General features: G+C 46.3%; 1 protein-coding gene across 1 annotated transcript in view; it reads right to left on the minus strand.

Annotated features, from left to right (window-relative positions):
- PNPLA2 (patatin like phospholipase domain containing 2) overlaps positions 1 to 25,817 on the minus strand; it is a 48,080-nt gene that overhangs the window by 14,687 nt on the left and 7,576 nt on the right. Inside the window, exons 2-4 of the mRNA XM_040410443.1 lie at positions 5,964 to 6,196; positions 4,895 to 4,960; positions 3,323 to 3,532 (exon numbers count right to left, since the gene is read on the minus strand). Of these exons, the coding sequence (XP_040266377.1) occupies positions 3,323 to 3,532; positions 4,895 to 4,960; positions 5,964 to 6,196 (509 nt within the window). The remainder of the gene's footprint in view (positions 1 to 3,322; positions 3,533 to 4,894; positions 4,961 to 5,963; positions 6,197 to 25,817) is intronic.

The following is a 25,817-nucleotide window of genomic DNA, read 5'->3' on the forward strand; positions in this document are numbered from 1 at the left end:
CCCCTCCTTGGAGCGATCACTTGTGAGATGTCAAAACACTCTTTTAGACCCTAATTTCAATTTTCATATATGTAGTTACTAATAACATGATGTTCCAGAATCGGTTACTATTAGACTGACTTACCCCATATTTAATAAGATTCAGCCCTTAGCAACCAGTCTGCATAAAACTGCAATTTCACTATTCAGTTAAGATGGCCGCCACTGCCCTCACCCTGAGGCTAATCCCGCCTGCCCTCACTAGCCAGTAACAATAGCCCCCCAAAAGTGTCAGTAACCAGAGCCCTTCCCCCTAAAGGGTTAATCTCCTGCAGCACAGAGGGGTCCTCTTACCACATGTTGCTTTCATTTATACACTGAGCAGATGGCAGATCTCCCTTCCCTGGTCTGCGCTGCTCCAACTCTGCATTCTCCTGCTCTGCGCTGCTTCAACTCTGCATTCTCCAGCTCTGCTGAGTGAGGGAGCGTCTGCCAAGCGCAGGGACAGGGAGAAGTGCACACAGCCCAGGCACTGTTATCAGCTGCTGGGGAGGACCTGGCTTTAATCATTTACTTACAGTCCCTGGCTGTCAGTAATGTGACCCTGCGCTTCTGCGTCCTCCGTCCTTCAACAGATAGACGGACCATGCCTAGCAACCCTATTTTAAGCACAGGTAAAAGTAGGCAGTACAGGGAACAAAAATGTGGAATTAAGGGGTAATTGAATACACAGTGAAAAGTTGAAATAGGGCCACCGAGGAGATATAATCACCACAATCCAATACTCCAAAAAACAAAAATACGACAGTTATCCTTTAAGGACCTAGGGACCAAACGGCGGTGTGTGTATATACATAACAAGAATGTATCTTGTAGCATCAAGGTACCAAAGTGACAGGGATTAGTTAATTACATGTTTTCAATATAAATAAATCTGATAGAAAGATGTGACATATTGCTGGCTACCGGATAGGCTGTAATGGCGCTTAGTAGCAATAGGAGCATCGTACACCGTAGATATTACAAACTGGTAACTAGTAGGTAACCTGTAACTACCATTGGTATCAAATGAAGGTTATACATCTGGTGGCATAAACAATGTGCAAGCTGGCAGCACAGCAAGGTGCCCTAAATCCCATTCACAGAGGGACATATAAGGGACATATGCTGCAGACCCCAATATGTGAAAGCCAGCCCGGCCAACCAAGGCCACAGAATCCATATGTAGAGTAATGTGGTACGTATAGATGTAAAAAAATGGGATCAAGGGGTCAGGTTAGAGGAAGCAGACAAAAAAGAGTTATATTCACTGAGGCCCTGTCTATATATCCACTGCGCCTCTTATCAAAGTCCCCTCCTCTGGGGGACCTTCTGACCACTTCAATCCCCTGAAACCTAATCGCATCCGTCTTGCCATTATGACATAAAAAAACAACGTGTCTCGCAATTGGGGTGTCTGCACCCTTCCGAATGTCATTGAGATGTTCTCCAATCCTCCTACGGAACTCCCGAAACGTTTTCCCCACGTATTGCTTATCGCATGTACATGTGGTCAAGTACACAACCCCCTCGTTCTACAATTAATGAAAGATCTAATAGTGAAGGTTCTCTGTGTGACGGTGCAGGTAAATTCACTACCCAATTGAATAGCACCGCACCCCCCCCCCCCCCCCCCCACATCGGAATGTGCCTTTCAGGTTGGTAGTCAGCCATGTGGTAATAGTGGGGGTTTGAAAAAAGCTATGGACCAAACGATCCCTCAGGTTGCGACCCCGATGTTACCTTATTAGAGGAGAATCCCCAACTAGATGACCTATGTCAGGGTCCGATTTTAAGATGCCCCAATAAAAAGTGAGGAGCTCTCTTACAGTTCCATGTGCCTCATCATATGTGGCGATAATACGCATCTGTTCATGATCTGATGGACCCGATTTTGGTATTAATAGCGAGGCCATAGAGTGTTGATAGGCCTTGGCTAGCACGTGTTGCGGATACCCTTTATTGCCACTTACACCACGGTGAATACACCCGCCCTGTATGTACAGGAGTGCTTTATTACTGCCCAGTGTCATACTGCTGTGGGATGTATTCGTGGACCAACACACATTTGCAGTTGGTTCCACGTACGTGGTTTCCCAAATGGACTTGTGTTCACACCTGAGCGACAGGGCGACTTGCGCAACCGCATTAGACCAGCTGGTGCCGTGTTATCTGTCGCCTGCATTGGTGTGGACACTGCTGCCGCCCCCCTGAAACATGCAATAATACATGGTGAACGTTATTGTTCTGAATGCAATGATGACAGAGAACTTGCTCAATTGCCTTGAAAAGTATGACTTAGGCCTCATGCACACGACCGTTGCTATTGTCCGCATCCGAGCCGCATTTTTTGCGTCTCTGGTGCGGACCCATTCCCTTCAATGGGGCCGCAAAATATGCGGACAGAACTCAGTGTGCTGTCCGCATCCGTTGCTCGGTTCCGCGGCCTCGCAAAAAAAAAATATAGCATGTCCTATTCTTGTCCATTTTGCAGACAAGAATAGGCATTTCTACAATGGGCCGCCCGTTCCGTTCCGCAAATTGCGGAAGGCACACGGGCGGCTTCCGTTTTTTGCGGATCCGGGGTTTGCAGACCGCGAAAAAACGGCACGGTCGTGTGCATGAGGCCTTACAAGAATGTGCTAGAAAATGTACTCCTTTTCTACCACTAGGCGGCAGTAAAGCACAGCAGTGTGAGCTAAATCCACACCTGTCTGTCGACAAAACCTTACTCTCAGGTAAGCGTGATTCATTACCATTAGGCCTCATGTACACGACTGTTGTTCAGTCGTTCCGTGCATTGGGGGCCGCAATTTGCGGCTGCTGCAACGGGATCCAGACCCATTCAACTTGATTGGGGGCGTGATCTGTCCACACAATAGAACATGTTCCGTAGGGTTCCGTGCCTCCGTTCTGCACCGCACCTTCTGAATTGTGGACCCATTCAAGTGAATTGGTCTACATCCGTGATGCAGGGTGCACGCGGCCGGCGCCCGTATATATATCGCGGACCCGCTGTTAACTTATCCATTTTTAACGGTGGGAATGTACCCTTACATCTTATTTTTAAAAACCTCCTGACACCCATGTGCTGCAGGGTTTTACTGTGAATTGTGGTGACATGTAATCTTCACCATATAAAGCCTTGTTTCGGTTCATCTGATTCATGTAACGAGGTCTATTATAATCTCCACTGACATCGCATACGATTATTTTCCCTGTAATCACGTCTTCTCCATCCCAACAGTATTCCATGCACAAATGACACCACACGGTGAGAAGCTGTTGCCGTATCTCCCAATACCTGAGGCTCCGGGGGGAACAAGGCCTTGGACAGTCGGTACAGATTGCTGAGGTTAAACTGGATGCTGGTGTTGGTGACCCTGAGCTCATGCATGTTGGTGCAGCCATCGTGGGGGCAAATGTCACTCTCTCCTGAGAAAGGCGAGACAGTAATGGTATTCTTCAGTTCATACTGGGGGAGGTTATCAGAAATACCGCCATCCACATACCTCTGAAATAAGAAGAGGGAAACGAGTTGGTTAGAAATATCATACAAACTTACAGCCGTAAACTAAACCTTATTAACCCCTCACGTCGTGACCAGTGCTGACCAATGACAGAAATGACAAATACTGAACATATTTCACCGGTGAATGATAATGGAGTACGTGCGGGGAGCCGTGGGCTACAGCACATGTACACTTTATGTCAATCCCAGAAGCGTGTTATTTCCCAGTGAGGGCACGTCTCGAGTACTCTGCCCATGGATGAAGTGCATGGTCACAAACACCCAACCCCATAGGTGGTCCCTGAGATAAGAGCAGATTATACAGTATATTCGGTATGCTTTGTAACATCCCAGAGAGACCTCAGCTGTTCCTACATTGAACCATAATGGAGATCAATTGGGTGTCATCTATCTATCAGATATTGGGGATCATTTAGAAAAAATGACAGTTCTTATAGTACCTTTGCTGCCGAAAAATGTGACTAATTTAGGACGTGGTGTGCGTCTCATGATAAATTAGGTGCATCTTTGGTAGTCTTTGTGCCTGCAGGTAAATCTATGCCATCCGGGGGCTTTTCAGCAAGTTCTACGCTTTATTCCCGGCATAACATTAGTAAATTTGCCGGGGGCAGGCACGCTGGTAAGTTGTCCCCCGACCACTTCCTCGAAGGTGGTATATAAACTGGGGCGTGCGACAATTTTATACGCCAAAAAGAGGCGTCAAGCTGTTGATAAATGACCACCGTTGTCTTGCGCAACAGAAAGCCAACGTGTAGGTGTTCGGCGTGAAGGGCGCAGCTCTTGTCATGTGTACAACAGCTGCTGATTCCTACAAATTTTCGTCTCCTTTCCATGTGGAAATAATTAAAAATGACAGTAATGACGGCAGAAGCTCAGTGACGAAGAAACAACCTGTCATTGTAGATTTCGTCAGAGGTGCACAGAACCATAAAGGAGCAATGAGTGAGCCGGCAGATTCGTGGTACACGACATCACAGGATTCACGTTTAACCACTTCCGTACCAGCCTCATTGACAATTAATGATGTATGTAGAGAAAGACTAACTGATATAGAAACCCGGCCTACTGGGAACGGTCAGCCTGTACCCTGCATCCATTATTTGCCAACGTAATGCACTGCCCATGAAACGCAACAGCTGACTCCCTGCAGGCAGTAAACCCCTGGCTGGTCTCGACCGCCTCAATATCCTGTAAATCCTGGTTCGCAGAGCGGTTTCCTGCATCACCCGCTGAACTTCCTCTCCTGCTTCCTCTTTATTACAAACCAGACATTTCACTTCATTTGCAGACTAGCTGCCGATTCCCTCAGCGTCCCCGTAAAGATACAACAATGTGTATACTCACCACTCCTTGCAGACATGGGGGGATAAGTCCGCAGTATACAGGTATGAATGTGCTGCATACACAAGCCTGAAAGACAGGGGGCAGTATGTCAGTGACATCAAAACGGAAAATGCCTAACTTTCCAATGTTGATTGGGGTCATTATAGAGGAGCTTCCTAGGGACGATGTCTACAGCAGGCATTACTGACATCATGTGGGAGACAGTACTAGCAGTACAAGAACGTCTAGTGATAGACCCCACTGATCCCTCCATAAGACGGAACATATTCTGATAAATCGCATTATAAAATAAACTAGCTCATATTATATTCCACCCCCAAATTCTAACCTCACTGAGGTCCCTGCAGCGATCTAAATTGTCTTGATTGTGCATCAATGCATCAAGGATGGTTGCGGCCCCTGAACAACTCTTTACTAATTAAAGGGCATCAGTCAGCAGTTTTGTACCTATCAAACTGACATGTGCGCTTGGCAGCTGAAGACCTCTGTGTTGGTCCCATGGTCATATGTGTCCGCATTGCTGAGAAAAATTACCTTCTATTATATGCAAATGAGCCCCTAGGAGCAACGGGGGTATTTCCATCACACCTAGAGGCTCTGCGCCTTCTGCACTTTGATTGACTTTAGGAGAAGTCAGTGTTAGGCATGATGACATTTTCAAAGTGCAGAGGGCGCGGCAGTTGCAGAGAGAGCAGAGCCTCTAGGTGTAATGACAATGCTCCCATTTCTCCTAGAGGCTCATTTGCATATATTAAAACTTAATTTGTCTTAGTAATGCGGACACATATGAACATGGGACCAACACAGATGTCTTCAGCTGCCAAACACAACAGGTCAGCCAGTGTCAGAGGCCCTTTAAAGTGGTTTCCCATCTTAGAAAATGATGGCCTATCCTTAGCATAATCCATGACATTATGACCGGTGGGGTCCCAGGAGTCAGATATCCACCCATAATGTGATGCCATATCATGAGAAGGAAGGGGGCACAGAGCTGGTTTGGCATTCATTCTCAGGATCGGTGTGAGCAGAGACAGATTTGCTTCTATCTCTGTCCAGTGTTATTTTTTACCTGTATCAGCTCTTCTTTGGTGTTGAACTGAGTAAGAAGCACGTTCTCCCCATCGGACACTCGTGTCAGGGATATCCCCAGCCTCCCAGTGGCGTGCTCGTGTGCGTCGTCCGGCAAGGTCTTGTATAGACAGTTCCGAATAATCTTCACTAGATTAAAAGACGGATGCAGAGGGCCCAGGAACCTCTTCCTTGCCTCCTTAGAGACTTCAATAATGTTTGCACCTGCTTCTCCTAGAAGATAAAAGAGCAGCGTCATATTCAGTTCACAGCAGAGGAGTATTTACAGCCACTACTTTCAACGCATGATGGAGTTGTATCACCGCACAACTGGTGGGTTTTCTCTTCAGGGACAGCTTGGTGACTACCCTTGTGGGAGCTGCGGTAATGGCAGCCATATTGTTTTTTTTCTTCTTCCCAGCTTTTACAAAGTTAAAAAAATGGCTTGAAAATTGCCAAAAGATGACAATGGGATATTTACTGGAAAATAGCACTGTATTTGAGGCCTTTGGTTCACTTGAGAGAAATGACACATTTGAGTGGTTTCCACATCAATGATGGGACCTCTCAAACATCTCACGCTGGCCTTGGCAAGCATTACAGAGGCTTTTCTTCTTTCTTCTGGAACGGAGCCTCATGTTGTTGTTGGGAACTTTTGCACAATTTTCATACATTTTCTCTAGGGAAGGAATGTTCTTTAACCCACATCTTGTGTTGTTACTGAGGACGTGGACCTTTATACAATAGATTTTCATCTCTCCAGCCTTCAGACCTATTGCCGGGTTTCATAGTAGTAGGAGGAACATCACAATTTATTTTTAGTACTTCCATGCTCGTACGCCGTCCTAGTTAAGAATGTGAAATTTATATAGCGCAATAACGGCTCACAAATATCCCATTCTATACTTCTGCGTCATAGCCACAGGCGAGGTGGTCAATGCAGCAATGGCTGCACATTCCTATGGGTATGAGCATAGAACTAAGGCCCTGTTCACACCATGATTTCAGCCCCCATTTGGAGTATACAGAGTTACATAGTCAATAAGGCTGGAATAAACCAAACCCACATATCCATCTAACCCAACCTACTGTATAACCTCTACTGTGTTGACCTAGAGTCTCCAAATCTGACAATCAAAATCAACCTCCCATCTTCAGAATATAGTTCCAATAACCTGTGATATTATCACTTTCTAGAAAGGCATCCAGGCCCCTCAGCACAACCTCCTCTGGCAGAGAGCTTCATGGTATCAATGCTCTTACAGTGAAGAATCCTAAGCACTATTGCTTCAGTCACAGTCAAAAAGAGGATGACCCCCCACTACCGCTTATTAGACTAATGTCTAGGAGAGCAGGGACTGCTGTGACCTTGTCAAGATAACTTGTTTTCAGTGAACTCAGCAACTCGCTTGTATGGCCCCTGACAGATATAATGTACAATATGACGAGGTTTCACCGGCACAACAGGCCAGGACTTGTTCATCGGAGGCTAGGCTGGAGGCCAACAATGCCCTGTCGTCTGGGCGTAAATGTGACACTGCTCTCTCGACAATGCGCACAATGTGGCTGATGTCCCCTTCATGTGCAAGATTGTTTACCACATCCTAAATGACTAGTCCTATCTTCGGAGTCATAAACCTAATAGTTCTCTTTTGATTATAAGGTCCTAGTCACATCTCCTGGGTTATGTATCTAGTTGTTTTCTTTGGGATCATAGGGTCCTAGCCATCTGTTCTGGGTCATGTACCTAGTGGTTCTCTTTGGAATCATAGGGTCCTACACATATCTTCTGGGTCATGTATCTAGTAGTTCACTTTGGGATCATAAGGTCCTAGTCATATCTCCTGGGTCAAGGTCCTAGTGGTTTTCTTTGGGATCATAGGGTCTAGTCATATCTTCTTGGCTAAGCTAGAGCTATGACGGCTAGCCAGCTGTGGTAAAACTACAAACTCCCAAGATGTACACTTGCTTGGCTGTTCTCAGAACTCCATAGAAATTAATGGAGCATGCTGGGAGTCATAGTTTCACCATAGCTGGAGTGCCGGAGGTTAGCTATCACTGACCTAGAGGTTTTCTTTGAGATCACAGGGTCGTAGTCATATCTTGTGAGTCATGTACCTAGTAGTTCACCTTGGGATCATAAGGTCCTAGTCATATCTTCTGGGTCATATACCCAGTGGTTTTCTTTGGGATCATAAGGTCCTAGTCATATCTTGTGGGTAATGTACCTCATGGTTTTCTTTAGGACCATAGGGTCCTAATCATATCTTCTGGGACAACCTAGTGGTTTTCTTTGGGATCATAGGGTCCTAGTCATTTTGTTCTGGGTTATGTACCTAGTGGTTATCTTTGGGATCATAGGGTCCTGCTCATATCTTCTGGGTCAAACTAGTGGTTTTCTTTGGGATCATAGGGTCCTAGTCATATCTTCTGGGTCATGTACATAATATAGTAATAGAGTAATGAGCGAGCACTCATACACTTGGCAACCAAATTGACATGTGCAGAAAATATTTATTATATCCCCATAAAATACAAGTAATAAAATTTATAAGAACAATGTAGCAATAATATACAACATTACAATCACATATATTGTGGTAGATATGATCAACACTATATTCATATGACTCAATAGTGTCGATAAATTCAATAATATATATCACACCAAGAAACTTCAAGTATATGCTGTTATTTGGGAAAGAGGGGGTATTATCTTCTAGCGCTCTATCCCAATTTGGGAAACTGAATGTCACTGAAAATGTTGTAGGTGTATTCACTGGGAGTGCAATATGTTCATAAAGTGTCCACAGGAATCCTGATAATGTGAAAAGTCTCTTATAGCTGATCCTTTTATGGTCGATATGAGCTTTGGATTGAAGAAAACTTTAAATCGATATTTGGCTTACCGTCTAGCGTCTGCTTTCTCCCTATTGCTTCAATGGAGCTTTAAATATTTGCCGGCTTATTCAGTCGCTCCATACAGCAAGCTGGTTTAAATTTCGCGGGAGTTCCAAAGATCGCGGGAGTTGCCACTCTGTTCCGCAATTTCCTTTGGTGCAGCTTTCGACGATAAGAATAGTTAATCCTTTACTGTAGAGATTTTCTTCTGTATGGCCATACAGTATTATCGGAGGCTTTTCAATGCAGGTACATCACTTGTTTCATCAACTGGTGAAACAAGTGATGTACCTGCATTGAAAAGCCTCCGATAATACTGTATGGCCATACAGAAGAAAATCTCTACAGTAAAGGATTAACTATTCTTATCGTCGAAAGCTGCACCAAAGGAAATTGCGGAACAGAGTGGCAACTCCCGCGATCTTTGGAACTCCCGCGAAATTTAAACCAGCTTGCTGTATGGAGCGACTGAATAAGCCGGCAAACATTTAAAGCTCCATTGAAGCAATAGGGAGAAAGCAGACGCTAGACGGTAAGCCAAATATCGATTTAAAGTTTTCTTCAATCCAAAGCTCATATCGACCATAAAAGGATATGCTATAAGAGACTTTTCACATTATCAGGATTCCTGTGGACACTTTATGAACATGTTGCGCTCCCAGTGAATACACCTACAACATTTTCAGTGACATTCAGTTTCCCAAATTGGGATAGAGCGCTAGAAGATAATACCCCCTCTTTCCCAAATAACAGCATATACTTGAAGTTTCTTGGTGTGATATATATTATTGAATTTATCGACACTATTGAGTCATATGAATATAGTGTTGATCATATCTACCACAATATATGTGATTGTAATGTTGTATATTATTGCTACATTGTTCTTATAAATTTTATTACTTGTATTTTATGGGGATATAATAAATATTTTCTGCACATGTCAATTTGGTTGCCAAGTGTATGAGTGCTCGCTCATTACTCTATTACTACATTTGCCTTTAAGAGAGGGTGGGGTGATTCCCTCTATATGAGCTTGCAGCACCATACCTTAACTACTTGCTAGTGAGCCACCACAACCTACCACTATTTCATGTACATAATAGTTTTCTTTGGGATCATAAGGTCTACATGGCTCTACAACCCATAACACAGCACACAATCATGCCAAAGAAATTCCAGGTTTTTCTAGTGGTAATGCACACGTGATCAGTAAAGCGGTGGCTGTAACTGGTGCCCTTCTGTAGAACAGAACATTGCTTTCATTGGTCAAGGTGTCTACAGAAGTTGTAAGAGCAGAGTAGAAAGCTTGGGTGAATATTGCATAAATACATCCATATCGATCACCCCAAGAAATCCCAGGTTATCTGCGAGGAACCAGTTAACAGGAATTTTCCAAGGCAGGTTTTAATCCTGCACCCTTTAGGCCAAGCCAGCTATGCAATGTGCTAGGGAACTGGCGTAGCTCCATCTGTGAGCAAAGGGCAGGCAGATTTCCAATGTTAGAACTGGTGACAGCGTATCATGCTGGCCATGGTGGTTAAGAGACGTGAAGAGTAGACTCTGGGATATTTAGGAAAAACCCGTACGGGCCAGAGAGTCAACAACACAGAATTTGTACAGGTCAAGAGCAATATGATCCGGGCACAGAAATATCCTGCACTGGAGTACAGTACAGCTTACCCGCTACTAAAAGGTTGACGAGCATAAAAATGACTTGGCATCTGCCCGTAGTGAGCAGTACGGGTCGCCACCTCTCCTCAGGCGGATACCTATAAGTCAGAAAATACTTGCATCTAGGGCACTGATCTTTATAGAAAAATAGGATAAATCCACAGCAAATGTGCACTAGACATGCAAAGTGGAGGAGAGGCTTATAGTATGGGTGGCAATGCCGTGTACTGCAGCGGGTCCCCTTCCCTTTGCACCCACTGCCCCGGGAAAGGTCAGGGATCCTCAGGCATTACTTTAAATTTAACCCATTCTGATGTTTTGTTTAAAAAAAAAAAAGGAAAAAAAGCCTATACTACTATAAAAAAAAAAACAATCTAAATGATAGTATAATAATTTACAGAAATAACATATTAATATTGTAATATATTATAAAAAATAAAAAAATAATCCCACTGATCACACACAAAACATAATTTTGTTATGAAGAAGCAGCGTGCACGTGCAGATATAAAACATAGCCGACAGCAACTAAAAAGGTACAAGGCGCATACAGATAATGCAGTGAGGGGCCCACGTATGTGAGGGAAAGGTCCCTATTCTGTGATGTTCTCAGATATGTAAACATTTCTAGGAAACGCATTTCTAAGAAAAGTCTCTGAGAGTGCTGGCCGAGTGCCAGGAGGAGAAGGCCATACATACACATCAGCCAGATTCCATAACCTCCTGCCGTCACAGGGTGGGTAACCTATGGCTGTCCACTAGGGGGAGCAATCATTGTACACTGTATTTCCTGACAGTGCGGGGGTATCCGATTTCCCGGTTATCGCCTATTACAAGAATCAACCCCACTTCTATAGGGAGATACGAGGGTAACGGCAGGTTAGACAACTGCTCATAGTACAATTCCCTGATATAAAAGGTAAATGTGCGCCCTACATACCGCAATCATAAGTCAGAGGGTGTAAGGAATAATACCGGTTCCTAGCAGTCTCTCAGATTAACACTCGGACGCCGCATTCATAATGGATTCGTTGTGCCATTTTTAGCTGACGGCGCATTAAGCCCATAATCCAAATCTGTGAAAAAGCCGATGACATGGTCCTATTTCTGTAATAAAATGTCTCCTGATATACAACGCCTGTATTACGTAACCTCCATGATGTCTACATGGAAAGGCACAAGGTGAGGCCTCTTGCACACAAACGTGACGTGGCGTGCCCGTGGCCATATTGCGGCCCATGTGCACCCCGCATCACGGATGCGGACCCATTCACTTGAATCACGGAGATGCAGAACGGAAGCACGGATCAGAACGCCACGGAAGCACTACGGAGTGTTTCTGTCCGTGCCTCCGCACCGCAAAAAAATAGAACTTGTTCAAGTTGAATGGGTCTCGATCCGTCTCGGCTGCCGCACAGACGTGGCCTGTGCATTGGGGGCCACAAACTGCGGTCCTCAATGCACGGAACGGATGCACAACGTTCGTGTGCATGAGGCCTGAGACAACCCCTTCGTATTCAGGATCCGTGTGTCCATGGTACATGCAGGGGATCACTAGGACTAGAGGCCAGAATCTGGGACTGGCCCGAGGAATATATTCAGTATCTGACTGATACACATAGCTGGATATTTGCCATCGCAATACGCCATGCCTTCTAGAAGATAGCAGAAATATGACCAAGTGCCTCCGCTCGTCTGACAGATGAATGCCTCCTTTTAGAGGTATGCTAGTTATTTATTAACCTTCTCCCCACCGCCTACCTCAGGAATTTGGGAGAGGGATGTAAGTACAACCCGTGTGATTGTGACCAAGTTCTCAGATACTGCAAACATGAAAAAAATCTTTTAGAAATACACTAGAATTAGGAATACAGTATGACCTTGTAATAAGGGAGCGCTCGGGTGTATACATTTATAGAACTGATCAACAGTCAGAATCTGCAGGTGTAAAGGTGCCGAAACGCCCGTTCATCGGGTAATAGGATCATTGATGCGGTCACCTAAATCATCATTTGCCGGCAGCAGATCGTGCTGTCTAAAAGCCTCTGTAGCCGGCAAACAATGATTCTGTATGAGGACGGCATTAGGGATCACTGCTTCCCATACTGTGGAGGAGATTGCTGCATGTAAATACAGAGGTCTCCTTCACTGATGAGCAGTAGATTATCGGGAAGGAAGCGTACACAGTAAGGCTGGTTTCACACGGGCGTTGCGGGAAAATGTGCGGGTGCGTTGCGGGAACACCCGCGATTTTTCCGCGCGAGTGCTAAACATTGTAATGCGTTTTGCACGCGCGTGAGAAAAATCACGCATGTTTGGTACCCAAACCCGAACTTCTTCACAGAAGTTCGGGCTTGGGATCGGTGTTCTGTAGATTGTATTATTTTCCCTTATAACATGGTTATAAGGGAAAATAATAGCATTCTGAATACAGAATGCATAGTACAATAGGGCTGGAGGGGTTAAAAAAAAATTAAAAATAATTTAACTCACCTTAGTCCACTTGATCGCGTAGCCCGGCATCTCCTTGTGTCTCCTTTGTTGAATAGGACCTGTGGTGAGCATTAAATACAGTTACAGGACCTTTGATGACGTCACTCCGGTCATCACATGATCCATCACCATGGTAAAAGATCATGTGACATACCATGTGATGACCGGAGTGATGTCATCAAAGGTCCTGTAACTGTATTTAATGCTCACCACAGGTCCTATTCAACAAAGGAGACACAAGGAGACGCCGGGCTACGCGATCAAGTGGACTAAGGTGAGTTAAATTATTTTTATTTATTTTTTAACCCCTCCAGCCCTATTTTACTTTGCATTCTGTATTCAGAATGCTAATATTTTCCCTTATAACCATGTTATAAGGGAAAATAATAATGATTGGGTCTCCATCCCGATCGTCTCCTAGCAACCGTGCGTGAAAATCGCACCGCATCCACACTTGCTTGCGATTTTCACGCAACCCCATTCACTTCTATGGGGCCTGCGTTGCGTGAAAAACGCAGAATATAGAGCATGCTGCGATTTTCACGCAACGCATAAGTGATGCGTGAAAATCACCGCTCATCTGAACAGCCCCATAGAAATGAATGGGTCGGGATTCAGTGCGGGTGCAATGCGTTCACCTCACGCATCGCATCTGCGCGGAATACTCGCCCGTGTGAAAGGGGCCTAAGTGTTTTTCCAGCGATTTCCATCAGTGATTGCGATCCAAAACCAGTGGAGGCTACACAGGGAAGACACACGCAGGCAGGGAAGACACACGCAGGCAGGGAAGACACACGCAGGCAGGGAAGACACACGCAGGCAGGGAAGACACACGCAGGCAGGGACAAAACAAGTAGGCAGGGAAGACACACGTAGGCAGGGTCAGCAATAAAATAGTGCAGCAGACAATACCACTCCAGCAAAATCAAATACCACAGTGCACAACAAAATACTGCCCCAGCAGCACAAAGTACCTCCCGTCAAGTTGTTATGTAACCAGCTAGTGGCCAGGAGGAGGTCTCAGGTGGCCCCCTGGGCACTGGCCCACCAGGAAGGTTCCCTGTAGGGTCTATGGCCAGTTTTCCCCCTGGAAATCACTGATCAAACACTGACTGTGTGAAAGTGGCCTAAAGGTGCCTTCACGCTGGAGTATAAAGCAAGGTAACAGTAACATGTATGTATGTACTGTGTATTACAGATACATTCAGAGTCATTTACTAAGGGACTTGCGACTTGGTATAAATAGTCGGAAGCCCCTCTCATTTAGTCACATGGCTGGTTTCATGGCGTGTCCAGCAGTTGGGCAGGAGTGGGGGCGTGCCAGGACTCTGGCCCAAGATAATTTACTAATATTTTAATTAGCTGGGCACAGTTTTTCCAACTGGCGCAAGGACTGCCTTAGATCCACCTGATTTATGACAAGGCACATGCTCCTAAATTAGACGATTCGTAGAGGCAGCGCAAGGGGGAAACTAAGAACGGCGTGAAAGCCAGCCTTCGTGAATGTGCCCCGCAGTGTTAGTACTAGTTTGTATCTTCCTCTATGGGAGAGTTGGTATTTATGGCCTGAATAGTTTCACCTCGTGGATTGATCTTCACAAGATCGGAGGAATTGTCCTTTAAGACATTACTGAATGTAATAATGTACATACAGTATAATAAGCATCCTATAGAAAGATAAAAGGGTGAATAAAATCTACTGAAGAAGCCTGCTACCCTGTGGCACAGCAGGGGTTTCACCGCCTCTCATCTCTGGTGTAAACACTGTTCCACACACTGTGTTCTAGCCAGAGGTGACCGGAGAATTCACGTGTTCTCAAACGCATGTCCTACCCCCGCCAATAACCCCGCAGTCACAATGCCATTCCCAGCTGCTGGTACGGGTGCAGGCGGGCGCTGACGCATCACTCCCTCCTCATACACACTTATGTATTGTAGCTTCATAGCTCTTGGGGTTGTATACATGGTTTTGTAGGACTGTAGGAACGGATCCCCAGAGAGAACACCTTACATAAGGGGACGGCTCAGCACCTGACACCGAGAATGTCACCCAGCTTTTCACACACCAGAATGACGTCATTGTGCCTTATCTTCCAGGTCATATATGTGCCATAAAGATGCTGGCAACGCCTGCAACGGTTGCCATAAGCAACAGTTTTTGGTATATGCAAATTTTTAAATTTTTTAAATTTTTAAATGTCTACATTGTTCCTCCGGCTTCGTCTCTCTTTCTTGATTGACAGGGTCAGGTTCCTACATAGTCATCCTGCCGGGTCCTGTCAATCAAGAAGGAGAGGGAAGGGCTGGCAGACGAAGCAGAAGGACCAGGGTGCACGGAGTGGCTTGGACCCGCCCTCAGTGCACTTATCTGCTCATGGAGTAAAAGCAACAGATCAGTAAGTGAATGGCATCATTACATTCAGTTGAGCTAGCTCTACAAAGCGTTGGGGGTCTGCGATAGCCCCCGCAGTGCCAGAGGAAGCGCCTAAATTATGCCGAAATTATGCACGCCACCGGCAGTCAGTGTGCCTGGAGTGAAAACTTTTTTTATGCCAAAAACTAGCATAGTCTTCTTAATAAATGACCCCCCGTTGTGCCTGGCTTACCAGTGGGTTTCCTGGTGACAATCTCCCTTCAACCACGCCCTGTTCCATACTGTTGGGCAAACCATATGCCCCCACCCGTACCCATTACGGCACTTCATTCATGGAAATATTTGTACACCATGTCCCAAGAACCGTACCGTGTAGACGTACATCTGCAGGTTGACTACTTGCCATGTCCTTGGGAGGGATACCATTTCAGTAGAAGTTCACTGGAGCGGACTGTGCGTCACAAAATAGCCAGAGGGAGTCACATTGGGTCACAGTCATGGCGGAGGCATCTCAATTGACGTAAGACTGGCAGAAGTGTGCTCAGCCGGGCGGCAGACTGCGTGACTCAGAGCTGAGCAGTGACTGAAGAGCACTGGCACATGGGGGCAATCTCAAGAGCCGTACGTGGGCACCACTCGGGTGGTGGAGAAGGGATTTCTTTCTGTGTGGCTTGGTACCACTGATGTACACTAGAAAAGATCTACCGTATGAATAATGGTGTGACAAAGCTTACGCCCAACAGGTCTCATTCACATGGCGCACTTTGGGGGTCATGTTCGCTTTTGCATGCAGAGGTAATATTAATCTATACAGCTGTTCACACGGTCAGATTTTACTTGCGCATTTAGGATTAATAGTAGATCAAATAGCATAAAAATTATGCTGGAAAAATAAAAACAACAGGGGTCATTTACGAATATTTTTACACCAGCTTTTGTTGTAAAAAATAGTCGCAAGTCCACTTTTTGACCGGCCGTGTGACTTCATATTGTCGAAAAGTTTTCGTCAGTTGGGCAGGAAGGGGGCATTTTAGGAGAACCATGTGGGGGCTCCGGCTCAGACAAATTTACTAACGTGTACGACTGGAAACAGCCTGGAGCTGGTGTCGTTTTTCCATCCGGCGCACGGCTGCCTTAGATTAACCAAAGCGCGCCTCGTCATAGAGGAGTCTACTCCTCCGGCTGCGCCATGGGAAATGTGCCCCTACAGGTCTATGTTGTAGCCATGCTCTCTCCATATTTTTAACGTCCATGTTCACGCTGCCCAGCGCAGTGACCTGAACATAGTCAGGGGTGCACCACCAATGAGGCCAGGTGAGGCGACTGCCTCAGGCGGCAAGACCTAGAGACAATGGGGGGCAGTGACAGGGCTGTGGGAATATCTCTCTGTATATTGTAGGGCTGGAGGGGTTGGGGGCGCTGTTTCAGTTTTCGCCTCAGAGAGCTGAAAGGCTAAGTGCGCCCTGAACGTAGCCTCTAAACGCAAGGTTTCAAGAAGAACTATGAAAGATAGGACAGCCTACAAAACATGACCACAAGGTTACCGGCCCATTCTGACTCAGAGTCTGAGAAGTCGTTTCCTCCGTGTGCTATCCGGACTGCACCGGCACAACACACTGAGCTGTTAGGGGGTAGGCCACACGGTCAGGTTTTCTGATGCAGTTCTGAAAGCCAAAATCAGGAGTGGACCATGAAAGGAGAGAAAGCATAAAGGATATAAGACTTCTCTTTTTTGAATTCACTTCTGCTTTCGGCTTTCAAAACGGCATCAGGACCCGTGTGGTTGTACCCTTAAAGGAAATGGTACAATTCACCCGTGTACTGATGTCCGAAAGCCGTCTGAATCCGGTTACTTGGTGATTTACTACTACGTTTTTACTCGTTTCAAAAATGACACTTCCCTGGTGTTTTTTGGTTGCTTGGTGTTTTTGTTTTTTAATTGCAGCATGCACTGGTTGTGGTGTCTTTTTCAGGCGTCTTCACTATAGGAAAAAAAACTCAAAACCTTATAGAACTAAAAAAAATGCCACTCCCCCCAAAAAAAAAATGCTTGCAAAAAAAATAATAATAATAATTTCATGGCATTTTTTTGGGGTTCAAAGTGAAAAAAAAAACATAGGATGCATTCACACGGTATATACTTTTATATCACGGATTTGTCTTCAGGGGATTAAGGCACTGCGCTACAAATACGCATCAATCCAACAAAGTGTGAACATAGTGCCACGGTATACTGAATACTATAAGGCTACTTTCACACTCGCGTTTGGTGCGGATCCGTCATGGATCTGCACAGACGGATCCGTTCAGGTAATACAACCGCATGCATCGGTTCAGGACGGATCCGTTTGTATTATCTGTAACATGGCCAAGACGGATCCGTCTTGAACACCATTGAAAGTCAATGGGGGACGGATCCGTTTTCTATTGTGCCAGATTGTGTCATAGAAAACGGATCCGTCTACATTGACTTACATTGTGTGTCAGGACGGATCAGTTTGTCTCCGCATCGACAGGCGGACAGCAAAACGCTGCAAGCAGCGTTTTGGTGTCGTCCGCCTCCAAATTGGAAAGGAGACTGATCGGAGGCAAACTGATGCATTCTGAGCGGGTCCTTTTCCATTCAGAATGCATTAGGGCAAAAAGTAAACCTACAAGAAGCAGACCCGTCTGCACAGTCTTGTTATACGACACCCAGCCTGGTGCGGAGAAGCAGGGGTTAATGCAGAGAGGTTATGTTAGGTTGTTGACCGCCAGTCACCTTCTTCAGAGATAGCAGACCCCAGCCTATGTGCACACAGTGCTGGCCCCACACAGCCGGAAAAACAGGCCGGCGGTGCTCCGTGTTACCTAAGGCCTCATGCACACGGCTGTTGTGTGGCCGTTCCATGCATTGGGGATGGCAATTTGCGGTCCCCAATGCACAGACAACATCCGTGCGGCGGCCAGGATGGAACCGAGACCCATTCAAGTTGAATGGGTCTGTGATCCGTCCACACCGCCAAAAAATAGAAAGTTCAATTTTTTTGCGGTGCGGAGGCACGGAGAAAGACACCATGGAAGCACTCCGTAGTGCCTCCGTGGGGTTCCTTGCCTCTATTCCGCACCGCAGATCCGGATTGCAGACCCATTCAAGTGAACGGGTCCGCAATCCGTGATGCGGGAAACACACGGCCGGTGCCCGCATATTGACCCGCAGTTTGTGGGCCGCAATACGGCAACGGCCGTGTGCATGAGGCCTATAGGTGCGGGTCACCGCGCAGGAGTTCGGTGCGGATTTGCCGCAGATCTCACGCTTCAATGGAAAAGAGAGAAATCCGCAGCTAAAACGGCAAACACTATAACAGGCTGTGGATTTGGAAGGTCAATTTCTGCACAGAAAAAATCTAAAGAGGGGACACGAGATTTATCTATTCTTACACACGTCGCTGGTACTGTACTACGCTGCGGTTTTTCTGCACAAGAATAAGCACGGGGGAAAAAAAGCAAAAAAAAAACGCACATAACCTGCAATGTGAGGGGGTCCCATAGATGTTCAGATTTTCAGAAAAGCAGATATTTTTTATTATTTAGAAAAATTTCTTAAGGGCGTATTCATCAGCTTTATTTAAGGGACTGCGAGTCCTGGCCATCAAAAAGAGAACATGTCCTATTTTGTCAGTTTTCCATACTATTTTGGTTGAGGAGTTTGGCCCGGATTCCACGCCAAAAATCCTCGGCAAAAACGCATGCTCAACTCCCCCTCTGAAATGTGCATGTTAAGGGCTCATGCACACAAACATGTGCGGTCCGCAATGCACAGGCAGCGACTGTAGGGCCGCCCCATGTGGACACAGGACCATTCACTTGAATGGGGTCCGCGATCCGCTTCCGATGGTCTGCACTGTCAAAAATAGTGCATGCAGCAGTACTTTTTTGCGGTATGGTTGTAGTGCTTCCGTGGGCTTCCGTGCCTCCGCTTTGCACCGCACCTTCCAGATTGTGGACCCATTCAAGTGAATGGGTCCGCATCCGTGATGGGGTGCATAAACACCCGGTGCCCATATATTGCGGACCCACTGTTTGTGGGCCGCAATACGGGCACCGCTTGACAACAGTCGTGTGCACAAGCCCTTAGACACGTTTTCCTTCCGTCCTACATTTTTGATGCACTCCCACAGGCTATAATGGGAAGCAAATCGGCACAAAACGCGGACGTGCTGCAGATTTCAAACACTGAAATGATACGCCCGTGAACGGCCCTATTTACTACCATTAGCAGCAGATTCCGGAACACAAAATACGCCCCACTGCAAACACGCTCACGTGAAAGAGGCCTATATCTGATGCATGTCTCATGTGCAGCATAGCGGTCATAACTGTGCCGTCCATACACCGCATCCCACAAAGATCTGTGAGGATCGTAGGGCAGCCTATAGGTTTTACAATCTGCAGCGTGCATCGGCCTGCAAAATCTCAAAAAGGCGATATCGCAGCCAAATCTCCATTTTTATCCTGCAAATATTTAGGAGGATTTTCTGTAAAGACTTCTGAACAAAATCCCTTCCGTGTGAACATGAGCTGATGGCTCCCTGTCTCAGCCGGCTCCTGCGCGCATCCATTTTAATACAATTTCTTCCAGTTTAAAGTGTGTCAAAGTTCACTGCGGCAGGAAAGTGGTGAAAAGAGCGCGCGCACTCCGCTTATCTTCCTTCCTCTTTTTTGGCAAAGACAAAATAAAATAAAATAATTATCTCCCTGGGCAGTCGTACGTGCAACACGATTCTGGCCAAGGGGCTGCGAAAATCACAGGATCCGCCTCAACTGGGGAGGTAAATGCACTGAAGTGCACCGGGCGACGCGACGCGCAATACATCATCAGGAGGGGGTTGGAAGCCGGGCAGAGTGAAGAAGATTGGTCTTGTCCCATGCCATTGTTTCCGATGGTTGCACCGATGAGAGATCTATGTGATGAGGTTATGGACGGTTTGCACCAGGAGCGCTCAGGGTCGACCCCCTTTTTTTTCGGAAGCGACCTATGCAAACACTTTTTGTTGTGTTGCAGCGATTAATCCACCCGTCAATCACCTTAATGCAAAGCATGCGAGGCTACGCAGACTGAGGCGACTTCTAGGAACTGGCAGGTGTAGGGTTACAGGCAGGTGACAGCCCAGGCCGAAGACGCCACCTGTCCCCATCCGTACCCCCCGGCAGTCACATCAAGGCAAATATCATCTGACAGTAATGGAGGCTGCATTAACCCATCAGGTGCCAGGTGCACATGCTCGGCTCTTTCTAAAAATTCTAAATGATGAAAAAGGTGGGTGTGCCAAATTTCTGCTTTCACGCAGTTTTTAAGTGGCGCTCTTAAACTAAAGCCATCATTCATCACACATGATTCACAGACGCGTGTATTCTCCACGGACAGCACATACTGTATACCCATCCATTTGTTTCGCTCTGAAGCGTGCTCTATTATGTTCGCGCTCACACATCTATCACGCCCATTAAGGGCTCATGCACACAAACGTATTTCTATTGCGTTCCGTTTTTTTTTAAGGTCCGGATCATCCGGATCATTAGGAAGAGATGCACAGTGTCCATGAAACACGGATGACACACAGACGGCAAAAAAAAACGGACACACTGATCCTTCACGAAGGCATCACTGACCACCTTTTCATGGATTTGAGCACGGACGTGTGAATTGGGCTTAGACTAGACAGTCTATAGTAGGGGTCAGCAGCCTCCGGCACTCCGGCTGTTGTTAACCTACAACTCCCAACATGCGCCATTCACTTCTTCGTGCGGAGAACCGCTGAGCAACTGTGCACGCTGGGAATTGTAGTTTCACATCAGCTGGAGTGCTGAAGGTTGCTGATCCCCGGTGTCTAAGTTTCCGCTGTCTTACAGTAAGTACGGTAAATCTGCCCCTCCCCCACCGGAAAAAAAAATGCCAGAAAAAACACTGTACTTTAGAGCTGAGGAATGTACTGGACCGTGGTGCAAAGTCTGTGTCCTCAGCCGCCATGTTGTGTCACTGGGTAATATACAGTGGCAGCGAGATAATGCGGCAGAACACAGCGATAAGGCTTATTTCACACCAGCGATAGGAGTGAGTCAGGGGCTGTTCGGGGAAAACCGATTGCTCTGCACGCAAGTTTAAGGCCTCATGCACACCACCGTTGTGCGGTCCGCAAAACACGGATGGCGTCTGTGTGCGTTCTGCAATTTGTGGAACGGCGCGGACAGCCATTAATATAACTGCCCATTCTTGTGTACGCAAAACGGACAAGAATAGGACAGGTTATATTTTTTTTGCGGACCACGGAACGGAGCAACGGATGCGGACAGCACGTGGGAAGTGCTGTCCGCATCTTTTGTGGCCGTATTGAAGTGAATGGGTCCGCATCCAAGCAGCAAATACTGCGGCTCGGGTGCGGACTAAAACAACGGCCGCGTGCATGAGGCCTAACCAGTATTGTCTGTGACTGTGTTCTGTGTATCAGTGTTTTCAAACATTTGAAGAAAAACTGAAGGATAACGCTCAACATCTCCTCCTATAAAGGTGTATTCACACAGTTTGCTTGTGCCATGGTTTTTGCGCTCGGCCCCTCCGCTCCCCGTCCTCAGCGGTCTCACTCTGTTCCCCCACGATCGACATTCACTTTGAAACTGGTGCAGCCAAACACTGGCCACAGTGGTGTCCGAGCCACCCCTTGCGTCACGTGGCCAACTGACCTGGCGCAAGGGGAACAGGTTGCTGCTGCAGCCAGTGATTGGCTGCAGCAGTTTTAAAGTGGATGTCGATAGTGCGGGGAACAGAGCGAGACAGCTGAGCAGGTGGAGCGAAGGAGCCGGGACTCAGCAGCGGGGAGCAGGTAAGTAGGCTGCCATGTTGCAGATCTGCCCATTCATTACAATGGGGCCACAAAAGATGTGGACAGCACACAGTTCTGTGGCCCCGCAAAAAATATAGAGCATGTCTATATAGAGTCAAAAAGCTTTTTATAGATAGCGTGTTCCGCAAAACACGGCACGGTCATGTGAATGCATCCTCACATTTAGAGTCCATTCACACGTCCGCAATTGTGGTCCGCATCCGTTGCGCAATTTTGCTGAACGGGTGCGGACCCATTTATTCTCTATGGGGACGGAATGGATGCGGACAGCACACAGTGTGCTGTCCGCATCCGCATTTCCGGAGCGCGCCGCCGATCTTCCGGTCCGCGGCTCCGGAAAAAAATAGAACATGTCCTATTCTTGTCCGCAATTGCGGACAAGAATAGGCATTTCTATGGGGGTGCCGGCCGGGTGTGTTGCGGATCCGCAATACACTACGGACGTGTGAATGGAGCCTTAGACCATTTTCTACGCCTAAAACAGGTTTAGAAAATGGTAAATGAGACGGGCCTGTCCCCTTCCCGGCCACAACCACTTCTTTAGACCTGCCGTGAGAAGTCGCAGACTGTGGCGCAAAGGACCTTTGCGCCGCAATCTGTGTCAGAAATATGCCTAATTTAGGGGTATTTCTGTTTAATAAATGACCCCCCAGTTTTGCAGCGTCCATTTACTGTGTGCACCAGGAAAGCACCTAATGAATACACCATAGGCTGAAATTCATCCATTGCTCTACTTTTTTTTTGCATTATGGATTTGCACAGACTGCTCCTCCATATGGCGGTATCCAGTCTAAAGAACAGTATATATTGCACAGACTGCTCTCCTCCATATGGCGGTATCCAGTCTAAAGAACAGTATATATTGCACAGACTGCTCTCCTCCATATGGCGGTATCCAGTCTAAAGAACAGTATATATTGCACAGACTGCTCTCCTCCATATGGCGGTATCCAGTCTAAAGAACAGTATATATTGCACAGACTGCTGCTCTCCTCCATATGGCGGTATCCAGTCTAAAGAACAGTATATATTGCACAGACTGCTGCTCTCCTCCATATGGCGGTATCCAGTCTAAAGAACAGTATATATTGCACAGACTGCTCTCCTCCATATGGCGGTATCCAGTCTAAAGAACAGTATATATTGCACAGACTGCTCTCCTCCATATGGCGGTATCCAGTCTAAAGAACAGTATATATTGCACAGACTGCTGCTCTCCTCCATATGGCGGTATCCAGTCTAAAGAACAGTATATATTGCACAGACTGCTGCTCTCCTCCATATGGCGGTATCCAGTCTAAAGAACAGTATATATTGCACAGACTGCTCTCCTCCATATGGCGGTATCCAGTCTAAAGAACAGTATATATTGCACAGACTGCTCTCCTCTATATGGCGGTATCCAGTCTAAAGAACAGTATATATTGCACAGACTTCTGCTCTCCTCCATGTGGCGGTATCCAGTCTAAAGAACAGTATATATTGCACAGACTGCTGCTCTCCTCCATATGGCGGTATCCAGTCTAAAGAACAGTATATATTGCACAGACTGCTGCTCCTCCATATGGCGGTATCCAGTCTAAAGAACAGTATATATTGCACAGACTTCTGCTCTCCTCCATGTGGCGGTATCCAGTCTAAAGAACAGTATATATTGCACAGACTGCTCTCCTCCATATGGCGGTATCCAGTCTAAAGAACAGTATATATTGCACAGACTGCTCTCCTCCATATGGCGGTATCCAGTCTAAAGAACAGTATATATTGCACAGACTGCTCTCCTCCATATGGCGGTATCCAGTCTAAAGAACAGTATATATTGCACAGACTGCTCTCCTCCATATGGCGGTATCCAGTCTAAAGAACAGTATATATTGCACAGACTGCTCTCCTCCATATGGCGGTATCCAGTCTAAAGAACAGTATATATTGCACAGACTGCTGCTCTCCTCCATATGGCGGTATCCAGTCTAAAGAACAGTATATATTGCACAGACTGCTCTCCTCCATATGGCGGTATCCAGTCTAAAGAACAGTATATATTGCACAGACTGCTGCTCTCCTCCATATGGCGGTATCCAGTCTAAAGAACAGTATATATTGCACAGACTGCTCTCCTCCATATGGCGGTATCCAGTCTAAAGAACAGTATATATTGCACAGACTGCTGCTCCTCCATATGGCGGTATCCAGTCTAAAGAACAGTATATATTGCCCAGACTGTTGCTCCTCCATATGGCGGTATCTAGTCTAAAGAACAGTATATATTGCACAGACTGCTCTCCTCCATATGGCGGTATCCAGTCTAAAGAACAGTATATATTGCACAGACTGCTCTCCTCCATGTGGCGGTATCCAGTCTAAAGAACAGTATATATTGCACATACTGCTGCTCTCCTCCACATGGCGGTATCCAGTCTAAAGAACAGTATATATTGCCCAGACTGTTGCTCCTCCATATGGCGGTATCCAGTCTAAAGAACAGTATATATTGCACAGACTGCTGCTCCTCCATATGGCGGTATCCAGTCTAAAGAACAGTATATATTGCACAGACTGCTCTCCTCCATATGGCGGTATCCAGTCTAAAGAACAGTATATATTGCACAGACTGCTGCTCCTCCATATGGCGGTATCCAGTCTAAAGAACAGTATATATTGCACAGACTGCTCTCCTCCATATGGCGGTATCCAGTCTAAAGAACAGTATATATTGCACAGACTGCTGCTCTCCTCCATATGGCAGTATCCAGTCTAAAGAACAGTATATATTGCACAGACTGCTGCTCTCCTCCACATGGCGGTATCCAGTCTAAAGAACAGTATATATTGCACAGACTGCTGCTCCTCCATATGGCGGTATCCAGTCTAAAGAACAGTATATATTGCCCAGACTGTTGCTCCTCCATATGGCGGTATCTAGTCTAAAGAACAGTATATATTGCACAGACTGCTCTCCTCCATATGGCGGTATCCAGTCTAAAGAACAGTATATATTGCACAGACTGCTCTCCTCCATGTGGCGGTATCCAGTCTAAAGAACAGTATATATTGCACATACTGCTGCTCTCCTCCACATGGCGGTATCCAGTCTAAAGAACAGTATATATTGCACAGACTGCTGCTCTCCTCCACATGGCGGTATCCAGTCTAAAGAACAGTATATATTGCACAGACTGCTGCTCCTCCATATGGCGGTATCCAGTCTAAAGAACAGTATATATTGCCCAGACTGTTGCTCCTCCATATGGCGGTATCTAGTCTAAAGAACAGTATATATTGCACAGACTGCTCTCCTCCATATGGCGGTATCCAGTCTAAAGAACAGTATATATTGCACAGACTGCTCTCCTCCATGTGGCGGTATCCAGTCTAAAGAACAGTATATATTGCACATACTGCTGCTCTCCTCCACATGGCGGTATCCAGTCTAAAGAACAGTATATATTGCCCAGACTGTTGCTCCTCCATATGGCGGTATCCAGTCTAAAGAACAGTATATATTGCACAGACTGCTGCTCCTCCATATGGC

Source organism: Bufo bufo, chromosome 10 (assembly GCF_905171765.1).
Source record: "Bufo bufo chromosome 10, aBufBuf1.1, whole genome shotgun sequence".
NCBI classification, from domain to species: domain Eukaryota; kingdom Metazoa; phylum Chordata; class Amphibia; order Anura; family Bufonidae; genus Bufo; species Bufo bufo.